The following is a 17,770-nucleotide window of genomic DNA, read 5'->3' as shown; positions in this document are numbered from 1 at the left end:
ATTGAAGGCTCTTGGCTCATATAATGACTCCAACAACATGCTCATTGGGGAAGCCAGGTATAGATACTCAAAAATTAAGGACAAAGGAATTAATGTACAATTGCTATGGATCCCATCACACATTGGATTACTCCTTCATGATAAAGTTGATATGTTAGCCAAGAAGAGTATCGAGAAGGAGAATGTAGAATATAACTTTGGTATAACTGTGTCTAGCATTAGGAATAATATTAGGAGAGAAGTAAATAATGAAAATGATTGTTATAGGAATGCAGTTAGAAGCCTGAGTAGATCTATAACCCACTATGATAACATGAACGTAGATAAGTATGTTTATGGAGCAACTTGCAATGTGAACAGACTGACTGATGTTGTAGTGGCCAGGCTTAGGCTTGGTTACAAGTACTTCTGGCAGTTTGGGAGACACACAGATGATGATCAAACTAAATGTAAATTATGTGATCAGGCATATGGTCACTCTCTTGAACACTATGTGCTTAATTGTCCACTCATTGAGGAATACAGAGACAGACAGTATAATAACCTATGTGACATGTCAAGATATCTTATTAATGAAAATAAGATACCAGATATACTAAGCAAATTTCCTAAATTTGCTTGTAACAGATAAGTGAACTATAGATATGTAGATATAAATCCATATGTATTCCTGTTAACCCTTTGGGGCCTAGTTCCTAGGCCTTTTGTGTATCCATATGCTCTCGCGCTACCGTCCACAGGATGGATATGGGGTGCACAATAAACTAGCCACTTCGGTGGCAAAATCTAAAATCTATATGGAGGACATTTCAGAGGGAGACACAGGTGCTAAATTAATTAAAAATGGAGGAAATTTAAGAGGTGATGGAATACAGGTACAAACCCAAAAGCATTTTTTTATGGCCTTGTTCTTAGCTTCCATATCTTTTTTATGGCTTCATTTTAGACTTCTTTTGATTCAGTCTGCTAAAATCTGACTGATTCAGTGAAAAGAATTATCAGACAGCTCTCAACACGAGAGTATTACAAATGTGTTTGACTTTGCATCAGTGTAGATAGTTCATTACCTTTGTAATTTGTCATGATTGTGACCAGATCTACCTGGAGGTCATTACCTTTGTAATTTGTCATGATTGTGACCAGATCTACCTGGAGGTCATTACCTTTGTAACTAGTTCAGCTATCATAACTTTGGGGTCCAGTCCCTGGACCCATTATGTACCTCTGTAATCTTTTGACTACCCCTTACAGGATGGGTATGGGGTGACTACCCCCCACAGGATGGGTATGGGGTGACTACTGCCCACAGGATGGGTATGGAGTGACTACCCCCCACAGGATGGGTATGGGGTGACTACCCCCCACAGGATGGGTATGGGGTGACTACCGCCCACAGGATGGGTATGGAGTGACTACCCCCCAAAGGATGGGTATGGGGTGACTACCGCCCACAGGATGGGTATGGGGTGACTACCGCCCACAGGATGGGTATGGGGTGACTACCGTCCACAGGATGGGTATGGGGTGACTACCCCCCACAGGATGGGTATGGGATGACTACCCCCCACAGGATGGGTATGGAGTGACTACCCCCCAAAGGATGGGTATGGGGTGACTACCGCCCACAGGATGGGTATGGGGTGACTACCGCCCACAGGATGGGTATGGGGTGACTACCGCCCACAGGATGGGTATGGGGTGACTACCCCCCACAGGATGGGTATGGGGTACATTATAAACATATTAAACTAAGCAACATTCAGACCCTCAGAATACACTGCTAAGCATATTGTCTGTTGACGTTCTCAAAAGCTTTAGTCGTTTTCGAGAACACTCTCAGCCAATCCCTAGGTACCTTACCTTATAGCGTTTACGTTTTACCAGAATTTCTTGTAAATCGTTTGACGGGCGATCACCACCTTTAACTTTGTGATGGAGACAATAATTCAATTGTTTCTTTGATTTAACAAAAAAAAAAACGGTAATAGCATATATAAAATAAAAACTTCAATGTTGAAACTAATTAATACAGTTTTAAAATATTATTCTATTGTATAATATATGAAAAAGAGAACCTGGGGTTGAGAGCTGAGCAGCTAACAGCATGGTGAAGGCAGCCAGCAGTGTCAGCAGCTGGTGAAGGCAGCCAGCAGTGTCAGCAGCTGGTGAAGGCAGCCAGCACAGTGTCAGCAGCTGGTGAAGGCAGCCAGCACAGTGTCAGCAGCTGGTGAAGGCAGCCAGCACAGTGTCAGCAGCTGGTGAAGGCAGCCAGCAGTGTCAGCAGCTGGTGAAGGCAGCCAGCAGTGTCAGCAGCTGGTGAAGGCAGCCAGCACAGTGTCAGCAGCTGGTGAAGGCAGCCAGCACAGTGTCAGCAGCTGGTGAAGGCAGCCAGCACAGTGTCAGCAGCTGGTGAAGGTAGCCAGCACAGTGTCAGCAGCTGGTGAAGGTAGCCAGCACAGTGTCAGCAGCTGGTGAAGGTAGCCAGCACAGTGTCAGCAGCTGGTGAAGGTAGCCAGCACAGTGTCAGCAGCTGGTGAAGGTAGCCAGCACAGTGTCAGCAGCTGGTGAAGGTAGCCAGCACAGTGTCAGCAGCTGGTGAAGGTAGCCAGCACAGTGTCAGCAGACTATTTATGTTCCACTGTATGAGTCCCACAAGCACACCAGACTTATTCACTGAGACCTGAGAGAGAGAGAGAGCTTATGTAAGTGTAGCAGTGGGGCGGAGCAATGTACCAGTGGTCACAATGTGGGCGGGACTCCTTCAGTGGAGGTGTAACTTAAGGTCCACTGTCCCTTCAACCTTCACTAATATTTTAACATTTTTGAGAAAGAATCGTATTACCAATGGAATACAATACCAATGATATACAGTACCAATGGAATACAATACCAATGATAAACAATACCAATTGTAGTTTACACATGAATGATAATTGTTGGTGGCCCGGTGGCCCAGTGGCCCGGTGGCCTGGTGGCTACAGCTCCCGCTTCACACACGGAGCGCCCGGGTTCGATTCCCGGCGGGTGGAAACATTTCGACACGTTTCCTTACACCTGTTGTCCTGTTCACCTAGCAGCAAATAGGTACCTGGGTGTTAGTCGACTGGTGTGGGTGGCATCCTGGGGGACAAGACTGAGGACCCCAATGGAAATAAGTTAGACAGTCCTCGATGACGCACTGACTTTCTTGGGTTATCCTGGGTGGCTAACCCTCCGGGGTTAAAAATCCGAACGAAATCTTATCTTATCTTACAAGTTATAAACATGTGCAATATTTGGGTATCCTTACCGACTAAAAGTTTCACTTGCACAACCTTCTTCAGTCGAATATAGACAGAAGAACCGGTGGAGGTGTAGAGACGATGTAATCAGTCCGTCACCCTAGAAGTGGTTCTGAGGTTCTTAGTCTCAGCCTGGAGAAGTTCTCAGCAGTCTGGATTATAATCATGGGGGAGTTTACCTGGAGCGCTAAACCCATAGGATTATACAGCGCATGTGGGGGGATGGAAGGCATTCAGGTTCAATTCAGGGAACTGGAGTACAGATCCAATTCCCTAGATCAAGAGCCCGTCACCAGCATGAAGGAACCTCCCTCGAGGGGTCAATAGTCTGGAAGAACCAAACCATACCACGGGCGGAGATAGAACCCGTGATCAGAGTCAAGAAACTGCAGACCAACGCGCTGGGTTTTTATGACTGACCGCGGGTTCTATCCCCACCCGTGGTATGGGTTTCCAATCGTGTCATTACGATTTTGTGAGTCAGTCTGGAAGAATCATTAGAATTGAGACACCAAGAAGAGACAAAGGACTCCAATGGAAATAAGTAACTTTGTCTGTTTTTTTTTTTTTTTTTTGGGGGGGGGGCGTTATCTTGGGTTCTCTACACATTCTGCTATGTATGATAATCTATGTAACTGTATTTGTGTATACCTGAATATACTTACTTGTCAAACAAGTGCATCACCCCTGGCAGTCTTCAAGCTGGCACTGGACTAGCACCTAAAGTCGGTTCCTGACCAGCCGGGCTGTGGCTCGTACTTTGGTTTGCGTGCAGCCAGCAGTAACAGCCTGGTTGATCAGGCTCTGGTCCACCAGGAGGCCTGGTCACAGACCGGGCCGAGGGGGCGTTGACCCGCGGAACTCTCTCCAGGTAAACTCCAGGTAAACCCCAACCACCCAGCAATAACACAAGTCCAGTGTCCCAACCACCCAGCAATAACACAAGTCCAGTGCCCCAACCACCCAGCAATAACACAAGTCCAGTGCCCCAACCACCCAGCAATAACACAAGTCCAGTGCCCCAACCACCCAGCAATAACACAAGTCCAGTGCCCCAACCACCCAGCAATAACACAAGTCCAGTGCCCCAACCACCCAGCAATAACACAAGTCCAGTGCCCCAACCACCCAGCAATAACATAAGTCCAGTGCCCCAACCACCCAGCAATAACACAAGTCCAGTACCCCAACCACCCAGCAATAACACAAGTCCAGTGCCCCAACCACTGAGCAATAACACAAGTCCAGTGCCCCAACCACCCAGCAATAACACAAGTCCAGTGCCCCAACCACTGAGCAATAACACAAGTCCAGTACCCCAACCACCCAGCAATAACACAAGTCCAGTACCCCAACCACCCAGCAATAACACAAGTCCAGTGCCCCAACCACTGAGCAATAACACAAGTCCAGTACCCCAACCACCCAGCAATAACACAAGTCCAGTGCCCCAACCACTGAGCAATAACACAAGTCCAGTACCCCAACCACCCAGCAATAACACAAGTCCAGTACCCCAACCACCCAGCAATAACACAAGTCCAGTGCCCCAACCACCCAGCAATAACACAAGTCCAGTGTCCCAACCACCCAGCAATAACACAAGTCCAGTGCCCCAACCACCCAGCAATAACACAAGTCCAGTACCCCAACCACCCAGCAATAACACAAGTCCAGTGCCCCAACCACCCAGCAATAACACAAGTCCAGTGCCCCAACCACCCAGCAATAACACAAGTCCAGTGCCCCAACCACCCAGCAATAACACAAGTCCAGTACCCCAACCACCCAGCAATAACACAAGTCCAGTGCCCCAACCACCCAGCAATAACACAAGTCCAGTGCCCCAACCACCCAGCAATAACACAAGTCCAGTGCCCCAACCACCCAGCAATAACACAAGTCCAGTACCCCAACCACCCAGCAATAACACAAGTCCAGTGCCCCAACCACCCAGCAATAACACAAGTCCAGTGTCCCAACCACCCAGCAATAACACAAGTCCAGTGCCCCAACCACCCAGCAATAACACAAGTCCAGTACCCCAACCACCCAGCAATAACACAAGTCCAGTGCCCCAACCACCCAGCAATAACACAAGTCCAGTGCCCCAACCACCCAGCAATAACACAAGTCCAGTGCCCCAACCACCCAGCAATAACACAAGTCCAGTACCCCAACCACCCAGCAATAACACAAGTCCAGTGCCCCAACCACCCAGCAATAACACAAGTCCAGTGCCCCAACCACCCAGTAATAACACAAGTCCAGTGCCCCAACCACCCAGCAATAACACAAGTCCAGTGCCCCAACCACCCAGCAATAACACAAGTCCAGTGCCCCAACCACCCAGCAATAACACAAGTCCAGTGTCCCAACCACCCAGCAGAAACAGCTATGAATCATCACTGTGATCGTGTATTTATTTAAATCTTATTTAACATGATCTGCACGTTTTAGCTCTGAAGAAACTCAATGCTTCTCAAGACATATTCTAATTATATCAGTGGTATAAATACCGACGAGTTGATTAGTAACACAAGTACACATCCCTTGAAATCTTCATTGACCCACACCAGTCTGCTAACACCCAGGTACCTATTTTACTGCTAGGTGAACAGAGATATCAGGTGTCTTAAGGAATAAGGAAATACGCCTAAATGTTCTACACATACCGGAAATCGAACCACGGACCGCAGTGTGTAAGCTGAGTGTGTTACCAACCGAGGTACGGGACACCTAATGGAACACAGAGATAAATCACATTCCTTGAGACAGCGTTGGTTAAAAAAGAAGTGGAGAGGTAGTCTGATATTATCAGTCCATCACCCTAGATGCAAGAGTCTTATATGCAGGAGGGTGAAGTGTAGTAGCTGGAGATGAGACCATAGGTGAACGGGGCCCGCTAGTGCAAGTACGCCATACTGAACAGTTGTCAGCAAAAGAGTACCAATATACCATCGTGTTAATGAATGAATTTCTTGCAACATTTCTGTATTTTTATTGTGGAAATGTTTCGCTATCCAGTGGCTTAATCACTCCAGGACTGATCAAGCCACTGGAAAGCATCCTGGAGTTTACCTGGGGACAAAATCTAATTTGCAGGAAATGCAGTGCATAACCAGGGGTTTCTATATAGTATGTCATTGATGTCAGCTATGGTCTGTATACGTCGTATCATGTACCTGTAGAAATAAGGATTGATTATTACCGTGAGTTATGCGATGATATAAACTTAGTTAGAAGCAGATAGCATCACTGTAAGCGTTGTTAGTTCTGCTGTAGCAACAGACGTAGATGTGAGTGGGACTTCGAGTGATGAATACAGTAGTGTCCTCATCAGATGGTTACAGCATGTGTCAGCAACACCATCACAGCTGCCAGCCACACCATCAATGTAACCACGTGATGCTTAACAGTATTGCTTTCATAGTTTATGTTTTTTATTTTACATAATTTGTTGAAGTTAGGATAATTGGAGACGTATAAGACACCCAGAATCCTGTACAACCGTCTCATTCTTCAACTTGTCCATTTTATAAACCCTTTATATATAGAGAGTAGAATTTGTGGCTGTTTCTCACCTAGAGACTATCGTGTCGCAGCTATATCAGACTACCTCACCAGACTGTGACTACTACACCAGACTATCGTGTCCCAGCTATATCAGACTACCTCACCAGACTGTGACTACTACACCAAACTATCGTGTCTCAGCTACAACTAACCTATGACTGCTACTACCAAGCACACTATGTCTACACATGTACACTATGTGTACACATGTACACTATGTCTACACATGTACACTATGTCTACACATGTACACTATGTCTACACATGTACACTATGTCTACACATGTACACTATGTGTACACATGTACACTATGTCTACACATGTACACTATGTCTACACATGTACACGGGGACTTTTTTGATTATCTCAGATAATTTACAATTATGTAACAACTCATGATAAGTGCACTAGTACGTACTTGTGCCCAAATAAACTATTTACACAATGACTAGACAGAACGAAGAGGAATTTTCCGTCTTATTTCACAGCTTAACAAACAGAGTATAGTAGTATATATAAATGTACATCAAATATATATATATATATATATATATATATATATATATATATATATATATATATATATATATATATATATATATATATATATATATATATATATATATATATATATATATATATAAAGAGTTTAAAGCTATATTTCGCACCCCCTCAAGGAAGGTTCCTTGATGTTGGTGAGGGGCTCTTGATTTAGGGAATTGGATCTGTGCTCCAGTTCCCCGAATTAAGCCTGAATGCCTTACACATCCCCCCCCCAGGCGCTGTATAATCCTACGGGTTTAGCGCTTCCCCCTTGATTATAATAATAATCACTCCCAGGTTATAGGGACTCAAAAAAGGCACCAGAGGTGGTCTTTTTATATATATTTTTTAATTATATTTTAACTATGTTATGGGAACTCAAAAAAAATAGAGGTAGTCTTTTCTTATAGAGTTTTTTAGTGTATTTTAACCAGGTTATGGGAACTCAAAAAAGACACCAGAAGTGGTCTTTTCATATATATTTTTTAATTATATTTTAACCAGGTTATAAGAACTCAAAAAAAAAAGTCCTGGACGTGAGTGTTTTTTGTTATAATAATATATTTTAGGCAGTGAAGGAAGAGTCGCCATCTGTTGAGAGGATCAAGAACCAACTGTGTCAATACTGTCTGGACCAAACCTCGACCAAACCTGGACCAAACCTGGACCAAACTGGACCAAGATGGACCTAAAGAAGCTGGCTGGCCAGGCTGGCCAGTTCCTAACTCGTGCAGTACAGGTATATATATGTATATATAACTGTTACATATGTATATACCACCTGATACTATCTTGTTCCAGGGACCTGGAGCTGTATTCCACTTCCTCGGATCAAACTTGATTGCCTGGGCCATTTCCTCCCCCCCCGTCAAGTGCTGCATGACCACCTACAGGTTTAGCGCTCCATCATAAATACGACTCGTGGAATAATTTTTTCTTATTTTCAGAGATATAATTAAGAAAATTATTATGGTTGTACATGTCATGTACCTGTTATGATGCACATCTACCCTTGGCGGAGTAAGGTTAAGGTAATTAACTTGATTTTAGGTCATAATAAGTAATAAAGTTTATTTAGGCACAGGTACACATAGATGCACATAGGTACACATAGGTACACATATACACATAGGTACACATATACACATAGGTACACATAGATACACATACACATAGATACACATAGGTACACATACACATAGATACACATAGATACACATACATACACATAGATACACATAGATACACATAGGTACACATACACATAGATACACATAGGTACACATACACATAGATACACATAGGTACACATACACAGATACACATAGATACACATAGGTACACATACACAGATACACATAGATACACATAGATATACATACACATAGATACACATAGATACACATAGATACACATAGGTACACATAGGTACACATACACATAGATACACATAGGTACACATACACAGATACACATAGATACACATAGGTACACATACACAGATACACATAGATACACATAGATATACATACACATAGATACACATAGGTATACATACACATAGATACACATAGGTACACATACACATAGATACACATAGGTACACATACGTACACATAGATACACATAAGTACACATAGGTACAATTATCATATATAGTGTAAACTACATAAGATAACCCCAAAAAGAGTCAGACATATCTAGGGTGATGCACATCTACCCATGGCAGAGTAAGGTTAAGGTACATTAGTTTATTTTAGGTTGGGTTTGATATATTTTTTCTTAGGTTATTTTTTTTTTACCATTTGCACAAGAGGATAATATCTCGACTCGTGCAGTCGTAATGACACGATTGCAAACAACCCACGGTACAGTATGTAGTAGCGACCAGTGAAGAGGCGGGGCCAGGAGCTGTGACTCGACCCCTGCAACCACTACGCGAGTACAGAAAGGGATGAGAATGATCTCTTATATGGAAATAACTAATTACTATATTATCGTACTATATTATCTTACTATATTATCGTACTATATTATCTTACTATATTATCTTACTATATTATCTTACTATATCTTACTATATTATCTTACTATATTATCTTACTATATTATCTTACTATATCTTACTATATCTTACTATATTATCTTACTATATTATCTTACTATATTATCTTACTATATTATCTTACTATATTGTCTTACTATTGTAACTGTTTTTACATACTTAAGATACTTGCCTGTTTTTAACTTTTAAGACTTAACCCGTAAACGGTCCAAACGTATATATACGTTTTTTCAACATTTGAAAGTTTGTAAAAAAAGTAGATCTTCTTTTTGTTTTTTTACATTTGAAAATGTGTAAAAAACTTTGATCTACTTTTTTTTTGTTATATTTGAAAATATGTAAAAAAAAACGTAGATCTACTTTTGTAGCACTACACATGTGAACGTAGATCTGCTTGGACCGTTTACGGGTTAAATTGTCCAAATGGAGATCTATGTTTGCACGCGTAGCGCTCCGACCTTGATTTTCCCCATAGCAAAGAATGTAAAAAACAACGTAGATCTACATTCGGAGTGCTACGCGAGTGAACGTAGAACTACATTTGGACAGTTTAAGGGTTAAATATAAATAATATTTATCACAAGGACCCCAATGGAAATAAGTCACTTTGACTTTTTTTGGGTTATCCTCGGTTGTCTATACATATGCTGCTATGTATGATAATGTAACTGTGTATACCTGAATAAACTTGCTTATGGAACTCGTGGCGAGTGAGTCGTAAAACTCCAGATCGGCGAGTGGGAAAGATAATAACCATAACACAAATGTAATATTATACAGTTCAAACTGTATTGCAAGGCTACTCAAATACTATGAGCAAAGGTACACTTGGACAAGTACCAATGTATGCCAAGGTCCCGATACATATTTTACACGCAGTCACGAAAAGCAACAAATCCGAGCATAGATTACCAATAGACCCCTGACAGTCTTCAAGCTGGCACTGGACAAGCACCTAAAGTTGGTACCTGACCAGCCGGGCTGTGGCTCGTACATTGGTTTGTGTGCAGCCAGCAGTAACAGCCTGGTTGATCAGGCTCTGATCCACCAGGAGGCCTGGTCACAGACAGGGCCGTGGGGGCGTTGACCCCTGGAACTCTCTCCAGGTAAACTCCAGGTATAGGGCAATGTACACATCATTTTCTGTGAACTTCATTTTCAGTTCTCGTCTCATAAAAGTTTACAAAATATGAAGATAAATACTGGGAAAAAATAATTTTTACATTATATCGAACAAGTTTTGGATTTATTTTACTCAAATTGGTTTAAATGGAATTTTCAAACTGAAAAATTAATATAGTATATACTGATTAACAGAATGGTATACAGTGTACCCCCAGTTTACGATATTATTTCATTCCAGAAGTATGTTCAGGTGCCAGTACTGACCGAATTTGTTCCCATAAGGAATATTGTGAAGTAGATTAGTCCATTTCAGACCCCCAAATATACACATACAAACGCACCTACATAAATACACTTACATAATTGGTCGCATTGGGAGGTGATCGTAAACTGGGGGTCCACTGTTATTTATTTATTATCACACCGGCCGATTCCCACCAAGGCAGGGTGGCCCGAAAAAGAAAAACTTTCACCATCATTCACTCCATCACTGTCTTGCCAGAAGGGTGCTTTACACTACAGTTTTTAAACTGCAACATTAACACCCCTCCTTCAGAGTGCAGGCACTGTACTTCCCATCTCCAGGACTCAAGTCCGGCCTGCCGGTTTCCCTGAATCCCTTCATAAATGTTACTTTGCTCACTTTGTCCACTGTATAATAAAAATTATAGTACAACAAGATTCAAAGTTTTATTAAAAAAAGAATTCCGAATTTTAACATGTAAGGTTCAACAAGTCTGATGTAATGTGTGTATGATTGTAGGTAAGTTGTCTTTGTATCATGTATGTGTGCCTGTGTACTGTAATTCTGTTATGCTAATTTAGTGAAAGAAACGACACTTCTTACTTCGTATTAATTCCTGATATCTTGGTACTAATGGAGTAATAGATAGTTGAAGACTGATGGAGGCGTTCACTGGTCATACAGGAGTGGAACTTGTTCTTCACGAATTTCATAGCTGAGAACACAGACTCTCAGTGGTAGGTGGACCCAGACATTGTGAGAATCTGGACTGCTAATCTGTGAAGTGTGGGAAAATGCGCAGGGGATCCTTCTTTTGACCAAAATGTTTCTGGTGTACAATCACAAAGTACTTGTCTCATTATTACATTCTCTTGGAAGTCAATGAGTCCCAGTTGAATTTTTGCAGCAGCTACCCATCTGAAGGTTTGTTTTGCTTCGACTGAGAATTCTGTGATATCCGCCACTAGGAAGGGGTTTTGAACGAACACCAGCAGCTGTTTTCCAAGAACGTTGCTCCGAAAGTCCGGGGAAATGTAAAAGTTGCCTCTGAACATCATTAGCGAAAAGTTCCAATTTCTTCTGGAAAGCTTGAATTGTTGAGATCATGTTGAAGATCATGTGTTTTTCCCCTTGCTGTTAAACGTTAAGATCGTTCAGATGTGGCATTATGTCCATTTTCTTACCATGTTTCAAAAAATCAGAAAATGTCTTTGCCTTCACACTGTTTTGATCCTTGAGAAAAGTCTGTAGCAATTTTCTCATTGCCCAGAACTGCTCTAAAACCCTTCCCTTACTCAACCATCTCACATTGTTGTGCACAAGTAAATCATCATAGCATGCATTGACCTCAGTTAGAAAGCTTCAGAGTAGACGGTGTTGTAGTGCTAATGTTGATCAAAGGAAGTTTGCTAACTTCATAATAGTCTCTGTGAGGTCACCATACTCGTCTCCCAGACTGGCACACAGTACTGATTGGTGGATAATGCAGAGATAAGTTATCATGTCGGGATTATCTTCCTTCAATCTTGCGACTAATCCCCTCTCTCGACCAACCATGGCTGGAGCTCCATCTGTGGTCAGTGAAATGATGGATTTGACATCAATATTTCTCATTTCTAACATGCTTTTCAAGGATCCTTATATATCCTCTTCTTGTGTTCTTCCTTTAAGGTTGGTAACACGCAACAAGTGCCAGCAAAATTCTTTTTTATCTGTATCATAATACAGTGTATCTCGCAAATACCATGAGTTGAGCATTATCGATACTGTCCGTTGACTCATCTAAAGCCAGTGAAATACAAAGGTTTATCAATGGTATATGTACAGACCACAAACTAAAGACTGCCCTGTGTGCAAAATAGCCACAGAGGGAGTTGAATGATAGCTCTAGGCCTTTCATGTTACAATCACACTCATCAGGAGCTTGCAGTATTACAGAAATAGAGCAGGAAATCCAGGCAGATTCATTCAGAGAAACGACTCTCCAGAAAGGCCTAGAGCTATCATTCAACTCCCCTGGGGTTACTTTGCATCTTACATTGCTTGTTTGCAATTATTGCATACTGCCCTCTGTGTGTGTGTGTGTGTGTGTACTCACCTATTTGTACTCACCTATTTGTGGTTGCAGGGGTCGAGTCCTAGCTCCTGGCCCCGCCTCTTCACCGGTTGCTACTAGACCCTCTCTCTCCCCGCTCCATGAGCTTTATCAAACCTCGTCTTAAAACTGTGTATGGTTCCTGCCTCCACTACGTCATTTTCTAGGCTATTCCACTGCCTTACAACTCTATGACTGAAGAAATACTTCTTACTATCTCTCTGACTCATTTGTGTCTTCAACTTCCAATTGTGGCCTCTTGTTTCTGTGTCTCCCTCCCTGTGTGTGTGTGTGTGTGTGTGTGTGTGTGTGTGTGTACTCACCTATTTGTGGTTGCAGGGGTCGAGTCATAGCTCCTGGCCCCGTGTGTGTGTGTGTGTGTGTGTGTGTGTGTGTGTGTGTGTGTGTACTCACCTATTTGTACTCACCTATTTGTGGTTGCAGGGGTCGATTCACAGCTCCTGGCCCCGCCTCTTTGCTGATTGCTACTAGGTCCTCTCTCTCCCTGCCCCATGAGCTCTATCATACCTCGCCTTAAAACTATGTATGGTTCCTGCCTCCACCACATCACTTTCTAGGCTGTTCCATGGCCTGACTACTCTATGACTGAAGAAATACTTCCTAACATCCCTTTGATTCATCTGAGTCTTCAACTTCCAATTGTGACCTCTTGTGTCTGTGTCCCATCTCTGGAACATCCCGTCTTTGTCCACCTCGTCTATTCCGCGCAGTATTTTATATGTCGTTATCATGTCTCCCCTGACCCTCCTGGCCTCCAGTGTCGTCAGGCCGATTTCCCTCAACTTTTCTTCATAGGACAATCCCCGTAGCTCTGGGACTAGTCTTGTTGCAAACCTTTGCACTTTCTCTAATTTCTTGACGTGCTTGACTAGGTGTGGATTCCAAACTGGTGCTGCATACTCCAGTATGGGCCTGACGTAGATGGTGTACAGAGTCTTAAACGAATCCTTACTGAGGTATCGGAACGCTATCCGTAGGTTTGCCAGGCGCCCGTATGCTGCAGCAGTTATCTGATTGATGTGCGCCTCAGGAGATATGCTCGGTGTTATACTCACCCCCAGATCTTTTTCCTTGAGTGAGGTTTGCAGTCTTTGGCCATCTAAACTATATTGTGTCTGCGGTCTTCTTTGCCCTTCCCCAATCTTCATGACTTTGCATTTGGCAGGGTTAAATTCAAGGAGCCAGTTGCTGGACCAGGCTTGTAGCCTGTCCAGATCTCTTTGTAGTCCTGCCTGATCCTCGTCAGATTCGATTCTTCTCATTAACTTCACATCGTCTGCAAACAAGGACACTTCTGAGTCTATCCCTTCCGTTATGTCGTTCACGTATACCAAGAACAGCACAGGTCCTAGGACTGACCCCTGTGGAACCCCGCTTGTCACAGGCGCCCACTCTGACACCTCGTCGCGTACCATGACTCGTTGTTGCCTCCCTGTCAGATATTCTCTGATCCATTGCAGTGCCTTTCCTGTTATGTGTGCCTGGTCCTCTAGCTTTTGCAGTAACCTCTTGTGAGGAACTGTGTCGAAAGCCTTCTTGCAGTCCAAAAATACGCAGTCGATCCACCCCTCTCTCTCTTGTCTTACTTCTGTCACCTTGTCATAAAACTCTAGTAGGTTTGTGACACAGGATTTTCCTTCCCTGAAACCGTGCTGGTTGTCAATTATACACTTGTTTCTTTCCAGGTGCCCCACCACTCTCCTCCTGATGATCTTCTCCATGACCTTGCATACTATACACGTTAGTGATACAGGTCTGTAGTTTAGTGCCTCATGTCTGTCTCCCTTTTTAAAAATTGGGACTACATTTGCCATTTTCCATACCTCAGGGAGTTGCCCAGTTTCAAATGATGTGTTGAAGATCTTTGTTAATGGCTCACACAATATCTCTGCTCCCTCTTTAAGGACCCATGGAGAGATGTTGTCTGGTCCCACCGCCTTTGAGGTGTCAAGTTCGCATAGCAGCTTCTTCACCTCCTCCTTGGTTATATGTACCTCATCCAGCACTTGCTGGTGTGCCCCCCTGTTCTGATTTCTTGGAGTCCTACTGGTTTCCACTGTAAATACCTCTTTAAATCTGGTGTTGAGCTCCTGACATACCTCTCGGTCGTTTCTTGTGAATTCCCCATCACCCTTCCTCAGTCTGATTACCTGGTCCTTGACTGTTGTTTTCCTCCTGATGTGGCTGTACAACAGCTTCGGGTCAGTCTTTACTTTTGATGCTATGTCATTTTCATATTGTCTCTGAGCCTCCCTTCTTATCTGTGCATATTCGTTTCTGGCTCTTCAGCTGATTTCTTTATTTTCCTGAGTTCTCTGTCTTCTGTACCTTTTCCATTCTCTAGTACACCTAGTTTTTGCCTCCCTACACCTTTGGGTGAACCAAGGACTCGTTCTGTTCTTCCCATTATTTCTGTTTCCCTTGGGAACAAACCTCTCCTCTGCCTCCTTGCATTTTGTTGCTACATAGTCCATCATTTCTTGTACTGGTTTTCCTGTCAGTTCCCTCTCCCACTGAATGTCTTGGAGGAAGTTCCTCATGCCTGAGTAGTTCCCCCTTTTGTAGTTTGGTTTTTCCCAGCCTATTCCTGCTACTCTCTCCACTTGGAGTTCAACTATGTAGTCGAAGCACAGAACCACATGATCACTAGCTCCCAGGGGCCTTTCATACATGATACCCTCGATGTCCGAACTACTCATGGTGAATACAAGGTCCAACCTTGCTGGTTCATCCTCTCCTCTCTCTCTGGTAGTGTCTCTAACATGTTGATGCATGAGGTTCTCCAGTACCACATCCATCATCTTGGCTCTCCATGTTTCGGGACCCCCATGGGGCTCCAGGTTTTCCCAGTCAATCTCCTTGTGATTGAAATCACCCATAACTAGTAACTTTGCTCCCCCCATGTGTGCTCTCCTGGCCACCTCGGCTAGTGTGTTGATCATTGCTCTGTGTGTGTGTGTGTGTGTGTGTGTGTGTGTGTGTGTGTGTGTGTTATATATATTTGTATGTTTTTCATACATGGTGACCTGCAAACCCTTGTTGCCATTTGTTTGGAAATTGAGCCTGCTTGTTGAGCTGCAGCTCTTGGATAGGGAAAATACATATTAGTTCTCTGCTACAAAGTAGAAGATTTACAAGTATTAAATATCTGTGTTTTTACAATTTTCAGTACACAGAAGAAAAGATTGGCAGCGCTGAAAAGACAGAATTAGATGGCCACTTTGAATCCTTGTCCCATCAAGCGGATTCGGCCAGACACTGGACGGAAAAGATGCTGGTTGGTGCAGAGTCTGTCCTTATTCCAAACCCAGGTTAGTGTCTAACTCAGCAGCTGAGTACTAATGCTGTACTCAGGTTGTGTCATCTTAATATTTCCCTGTCAACCCTAGGAAAACAGGCAAATATGAAAATTTGTGAGAGGTAAATTTAGTTTGTACCAGAACTAACATAGTAACATAACTTAACCTATGATGTTAAGTTGTTTAGTTTGTACCAGAACTAACATGGTAACCTAACTTAACCTATGATGTTAAGTTGTTTAGCTTGTACCAGAACTAACATAGTAACCCAACTTAACCTATGATGTTAAGTTGTTTAGTTTGTACCAGAACTAACATGGTAACCTAACTTAACCTATGATGTTAAGTTGTTTAGTTTGTACCAGAACTAACATGGTAACCTAACTTAACCTATGATGTTAAGTTGTTTAGCTTGTACCAGAACTAACATAGTAACCTAACTTAACCTATGATGTTAAGTTGTTTAGCTTGTACCAGAACTAACATAGTAACCTAACTTAACCTATGATGTTAAGTTGTTTAGCTTGTACCAGAACTAACATAGTAACCTAACTTAACCTATGATGTTAAGTTGTTTAGCTTGTACCAGAACTAACATAGTAACCTAACTTAACCTATGATGTTAAGTTGTTTAGCTTGTACTAACATAGTAACCTAACTTAACCTATGATGTTAAGTTGTTTAGCTTGTACAGAACTAACATAGTAACCTAACTTAACCTATGATGTTAAGTTGTTTAGCTTGTACCAGAACTAACATAGTAACCTAACTTAACCTATGATGTTAAGTTGTTTAGCTTGTACCAGAACTAACATAGTAACCTAACTTAACCTATGATGTTAAGTTGTTTAGCTTGTACCAGAACTAACATAGTAACCTAACTTAACCTATGATGTTAAGTTGTTTAGTTTGTACCAGAACTAACATAGTAACCTAACTTAACCTATGATGTTAAGTTGTTTAGCTTGTATCAGAACTAACATGGTAACCTAACTTAACCTATGATGTTAAGTTGTTTAGCTTATACCAGAACTAACATAGTAACCTAACTTAACCTATGATGTTAAGTTGTTTAGTTTGTACCAGAACTAACATAGTAACCTAACTTAACCTATGATGTTAAGTTGTTTAGTTTGTACCAGAACTAACATAGTAACCTAACTTAACCTATGATGTTAAGTTGTTTAGTTTGTACCAGAACTAACATAGTAACCTAACTTAACCTATGATGTTAAGTTGTTTAGTTTGTACCAGAACTAACATAGTAACCTAACTTAACCTATGATGTTAAGTTGTTTAGTTTGTACCAGAACTAACATAGTAACCTAACTTAACCTATGATGTTAAGTTGATGATGACTTGTTAAAATTTATTTATGTCCTTTGCTTTATAATATTTTTCCTTGTTCTTGTACATTTGTTTTTTCTTCTCTTCATCCATTTTAATTCAAAAATTGAGCAAAATCTTAATACAGTGGACCCCCGGATAACGATCAGCTCCCAACTCGACCAATTATGTAA

The 17,770-nt window shown here is 42.2% G+C and overlaps 2 protein-coding genes across 4 annotated transcripts in view; one reads left to right on the top strand and one right to left on the bottom strand.

Moving 5' to 3' along the window:
• The window catches only part of LOC128701715 (proton-coupled amino acid transporter-like protein CG1139), a 72,717-nt gene extending 70,456 nt beyond the window's left edge, over positions 1-2,261 (bottom strand). The window contains exon 1 of the mRNA XM_053795582.2: positions 2,076-2,261. Within this exon, the coding sequence (XP_053651557.1) occupies positions 2,076-2,106 (31 nt within the window). The 5' untranslated portion in view covers positions 2,107-2,261. The remainder of the gene's footprint in view (positions 1-2,075) is intronic.
• A 5,715-nt stretch (positions 2,262-7,976) lies between these two features.
• Positions 7,977-17,770, top strand: part of EndoB (SH3 domain containing GRB2 like, endophilin-B) — a 67,824-nt gene continuing 58,030 nt past the window's right edge. For 2 of the 3 annotated variants that reach the window (XM_070104953.1, XM_070104955.1), the window contains exons 1-2: positions 7,977-8,140; positions 16,121-16,262. In XM_070104953.1, coding sequence (XP_069961054.1) covers positions 8,084-8,140; positions 16,121-16,262 — 199 coding nt within the window. In that variant the 5' untranslated portion in view covers positions 7,977-8,083. The remainder of the gene's footprint in view (positions 8,141-16,120; positions 16,263-17,770) is intronic. The other variant, XM_070104954.1, reaches the window with a different exon arrangement.

This window comes from Cherax quadricarinatus, chromosome 96, assembly GCF_038502225.1.
Source record: "Cherax quadricarinatus isolate ZL_2023a chromosome 96, ASM3850222v1, whole genome shotgun sequence".
NCBI lineage: Eukaryota > Metazoa > Arthropoda > Malacostraca > Decapoda > Parastacidae > Cherax > Cherax quadricarinatus.
Note: the sequence above shows the minus strand (reverse complement) of the source record. Positions and strands in the feature narration are given on the sequence as shown.